General features: G+C 40.1%; 1 protein-coding gene across 1 annotated transcript in view; it reads left to right on the plus strand.

Annotated features, from left to right (window-relative positions):
* The window catches only part of LOC104958839 (solute carrier family 13 member 2-like), an 8,776-nt gene that overhangs the window by 2,648 nt on the left and 1,069 nt on the right, over positions 1–5,059 (plus strand). Inside the window, 6 exon segments of the mRNA XM_010786650.1 lie at positions 1,142–1,398; positions 2,048–2,204; positions 2,295–2,417; positions 2,803–3,012; positions 3,728–3,828; positions 3,968–4,083. Coding sequence (XP_010784952.1) covers positions 1,142–1,398; positions 2,048–2,204; positions 2,295–2,417; positions 2,803–3,012; positions 3,728–3,828; positions 3,968–4,083 — 964 coding nt within the window.

Below are 5,059 nucleotides of genomic sequence, written 5' to 3' on the forward strand. Positions count from 1 at the left end.
CAATCCATGCCGGTTGATCAAGTTTGATAGACCTATACCCCCCACCCTAACCTTCCCTTATATTGTAAAGCGATTTTGAGTCCTATACAAATATAATGTATTATTATTATTGTTATTATTATTATTATTATTATTATTATTATTATTATTATTATTATACTGACAGGTATCAGATCTTGCTGTGTAAAAATAATCTTCCTGAGAGGTGTCACTTGTGATGTAGTCTGTGCGGTCTACAGTGAATGTATTCCTGACAGCCAGGTGATAAGAATCAAAGGTTCCCATAGGATTCCATAGGAAATGCATGCGGGTCATTTTTGACCCACTTATGGAAGCTTGGGGTAGTAATGCAAAAACTACATTTTCTTAAAATTTAAATTTAAAATGTGAATGGCATGATATCCAAAACATTTTTTTTTGAGGAATAGCTGGAATATGAAAGGATAAAAAAGATGCAATTACAAAGATACTTCAAGAAAACCACTTCACCGGGTCCAAGAACACCCACTTATGTATCTATAACTCACCTCTGCACCTCACAGCAGACAAAACAAGATGTGACCAAAAGGCCAACAATTCCTGCAAAGATCTTTGTAGTTTTAATTCAGAGTGATTTTAGAGGTCAGAAATGCTCAAGTTGTTACACAAATCCTTCATTCTGCAGTTCTCATGTTATTATGCGCATCTTCAAGATTATATCTATGAATTCACACGATTAATAATTCTTTAAGAACAAAAAAGCATTAACAGTAAAAACAACAAACATCTAATAATTCATAACGTCAATTCACTGTAAGAAGACATAACATTGTCATTTTCAGGATAATACTTTATACTTCATATTTTTGGTTTCTTCTGGAACTTGACAGAGAAAGTTGAGCTAAATCTGAATATCTTGTTGAATCCCAAATGTTCTGACCAAGGCAGGAGGAAAACATATGTCCATGTCCCCTTTTTGAAAACACACGCATCATGACTAGACAAAAACAAACAAAGACGACAGCTCATCCATTTGAAAAGATGTGCAGAATTGATGAAAAACAGGACATGCACTCAATTACAGAAACAGGTTGCTATAAACAGGAAACAAACCAGATCTACTAAAGATCCTTATTTGACCTTTCACTCTCCTTTCACGCAGGTTGATGATGGGCTTCATGATCGTCTCGTCCTTCCTGTCAATGTGGATCAGTAACTCGGCCACCACGGCCATGATGCTGCCCATCGCCTCGGCCGTGCTGCAGCAGCTGAAGGCCACCGAGGCCCAGGCGGACGAGCGGGAGCTCCAGGCCGCAGCTCAGGACAACCAGGCGTTTGAGCTTGAGATTAGTCAAAGTAAACAGGAGATGAGTGAAGAGAAACACCCTGACACCAAGGCTCAGCTGGAAAATGGACAGTGTAAGTCAAATATGTGTTTCCATTGGATGCTTCAGCTCTAATTTCCCCAACTCAACTCGTTAAGCAGCTATCCCAATACAGTTGGGAGACTGGCTTAATGCTTTCATACTTCCTCAATTGTAAGGAGTAGTGCTGGGTGTAGATTTGACACTTGGTTTTAAATTTGGTCAAGTAAAAACAAGAACATGTTATTCCTATAATGGTATTTTGCTGTTTTCAAATGCTGTGTTTGTGCAGCATGTCCCATGTGCTTTGACTATTCTCTCTCCACCAATCAGTGGTCTGCACTGTTTCTACATCACCTTTTGGTAACTCATCAGTACTTGTATTAATTACGTAGAGACATTTTTTATCATGAACTCTCAACATAACGTTTGGAGGTGTAAACATAAAATAAATATTAAGTGGCCATTGTCAGTTTTGGATATTGGTTCATAAACAGCACAAATAAAGAACATGCATTCGGTTGTACTCTTTGTCAATACACAATCTACAAGATGATGACAGCTCGATTTTAAAGTAGTTTTTGGTAGCAGTAATCTTGTATTCCTTATTTTTCATTTGAAAGTGCCTGAACACATGTGAAATGAACACTTTCCAATAACTTACTGAATGTTTCTGGCTCCAGGTGAAAATGGCTTGAATGCAGAGTCACTGCAGGACTCCAAGAGAAGAGTGATGGATGAGAAGTACGCTCTCCTGACCAAAGGGATGAGTCTGAGTGTGTGTTACGCTGCCAGCATCGGAGGAACGGCTACACTCACCGGCACGACCCCTAACATCATTCTTAAGGGTCAAATCGACAAGTAAGGCATTATTAAAAACACAGAGGGATATTATTTCAGCTGTTTATCCCTCTTTTCCTCCTCTCATATCTCCGTCTTCCTTCTCTGAAGGCTCTTCCCTGGGAATGGGGATGTGATCAACTTTGCCAGCTGGTTTGGCTTTGCTTTCCCCAACGCGCTGATCATGCTGGTGCTGGCATACTTCTGGCTTCTGTTTATGTTCCTGGGATTCAAGTAAGACAACTTCACCTTCCTACAGTCAATATGTTGAAATGGCCATTTAATCCAATTCAATGATTGTCCTGCTTGCATTTTTTCGTGGTATTTTGCTATGTAAATGTGTCTTACAGTAATAAGGGCGTTTTCTCTCTTAATGTATTATTGAGACTATTTGTTTTACCGCCTTTATTTCTAGGCAGTAAAACTGTCAATGAAGAGTTTTTGAGGTAAAGAAACTGGCCAAACTTGGTATCCCATTTAATGACACCACTTTTATAAACTTCAATCCATGGATTGCTCAACCTTAAAGTTGAACCCGATCCCTGAACCTATGACATACTTATACATCTTCAAACATTTCTCTGATTTCTTGACGGCATCTTTGTTCTTTCCTCCTCAGCCTGAAGAAGTCATTTGGCTGCGGTGTGAATAACGACAGAGACAAGGAGGCGTACAAGGTGATGAGGCAGGAGTACAAGAAGCTGGGCAGCGTGAGGTTTGCTGAGTGGGCCGTGCTCATCATCTTCGTCCTGCTGGTGGTCCTGTGGTTCAGCCGGGAGCCGGGCTTCGTCGACGGCTGGGCAACAGTGCTCTTCAATAAAGGGGGACCGTGAGTATTCCTTTTTCTTTCCTATGTTTTTGGCATGCTTTTTAAAGTGTGGTGATATCATTAATTATTCTTATTGTCAACAAAGATCAGAAAGAAAGTCATACACCTCCATTGTTGTCCAAAAAATATTGAAAACATATAAGCGGGAGCTGCGGGACACGCTGGGTGACATGTTCCTTTATTATAAAGAACATGGTTAATTATTGGTCGATACTATACACTTTATTGCTGCTGTGAATAAAAAGATTAAAATCTCCTGCTGAAAAACATCCCTAACAGATACACCACATACTCTTGATTTCTTTAATAGAGTAGCAATAGCTAACTTCAGCACCCAGCTGTTTTCAGTAACCGTTTTTAGAGAAGTCTGTCTTTGAGTGGATTTGAGTGCTACAAACAGGTTGGGTTGGTTGGGAATCGTTTAGAGAGAGACCATGTTGGTTTTGGTCTTTTTACAGAGTTTGTTGAAAATATAATTTAATCTTCTCTCTTGCATCCTTTTATTATTTCAGTTTTATTTAATTTATTCGGACCCCTCTTTATTCCATCAAAGTGTGAAGAAACTCCTTAACCCTGGTACGCCAGTCAAATATTTTGGTCTCTTGATAAAGAAGTGTAGTTAGTTTGAGTGTCGACACACATTTTCAAAACAGAAAACATGGCAGCAACATATTTAATCCACAATATTTGAACAATGTTGCCTGGCATCCCTCAGGTTTGTGACAGATGGAACCGTCGCCATCTTTATGTCGATGCTCTTCTTCATCATCCCCTCCCAGAGGCCTCGGTGTGGAGGCTACGGTACCGACGAAAATGGTAACACTCTAAATCCTCTAGTGATAAAAATCCCAAATAATGATGTTCCTGTAACTCGATCTTCATCTCATTGGTGCTACTTGTAATGATTACACAGTGGATATGTCACTGCTATGTATGTTTGGTGTTCATCTAACAGGTCAGACGGTGAATAGCCCCCCAACTCTGCTGTGCTGGCAGGTTGTCCACGAGCGAATGCCCTGGAACATCATCCTGCTGCTGGGAGGAGGCTTCGCTCTGGCTGCTGGCAGTGAGGTAAACATTCATGAACACTGGGTTTTCTACTTTTAAGTGGATAGTTCTGATGTTTTTGAGTGTGGTTGTACGAGGTACCTATCCGTTCTGACCGAAGATGGCGGTAGGGATATCTGCAGTGCAGACAGTCCTTATGGCACGGAAGTAAAGCATGTGTTTCAGTGGGCAGGGGCAGAAGCTATTTGAGCCTCCTGCAAAAAGGTCCACCTAAAAAAATCATAATCACTTTAAGTGTAAGCTATTTTGGAACGTTTTCACCACTTGATTCAACTTCACTTGCTGTGATTGCAATTAGTCATTTTTCCTAACAAATCATGAGCTGCTGGTCTAAAGCTGTAAATATAGCGTACACATAACCTGATATTGATTTATTTTTGTGATCATTTATTTATACAGCTAAAATATGTGTTACTGCCCTTGTCCACAGCAGTGCATGCTTCACTTCCGTGCTGGTACTCTGTTTTTACAAACTGCGGATGTGCCCGTACTGTACATTGAATATAGATAAGTACTTCATAAAACCCCACATCAAAACCATATCTGTTCAAACTTCCCATTCTTTAATGAGCTTTAAATGTTAGTTTTGATAACTATTACTATTGTTCGTTAAGAAATGATTGCGAATGTTGTAAATATGAGGAGTTCTTGCACTTCTTTGTTTCAAGTATTTTCTGCTTAAAGCATTTGTTTACACACGGCATCTATTGCACGTCTGTCCGTCCTGGGAGAGGGATCCCTCCTCGGTTGCTCTCCTCAAGGTTTCTTCTGTGGGGTTTCTTTGGAAGTTTTTTCTTGTCCGATGTGAGGGTCTAAGGACAGAGGGTGTCGTATTGATATTCTCTACAAACTGTAAAGTCTACTGAGACAAATCTAACATTTGTGATATTGGGCTATATAAATAAACATTGATTGATTTGCAGGAGTCGGGTCTGTCCAAGTGGCTGGGAGACTGCTTGGCCCCTCTGGAGCAAATACC

This window comes from Notothenia coriiceps, unplaced genomic scaffold, assembly GCF_000735185.1.
Source record: "Notothenia coriiceps isolate Sejong01 unplaced genomic scaffold, NC01 NC01_scaffold00029431, whole genome shotgun sequence".
Classification (NCBI taxonomy): Eukaryota; Metazoa; Chordata; class Actinopteri; order Perciformes; family Nototheniidae; genus Notothenia; species Notothenia coriiceps.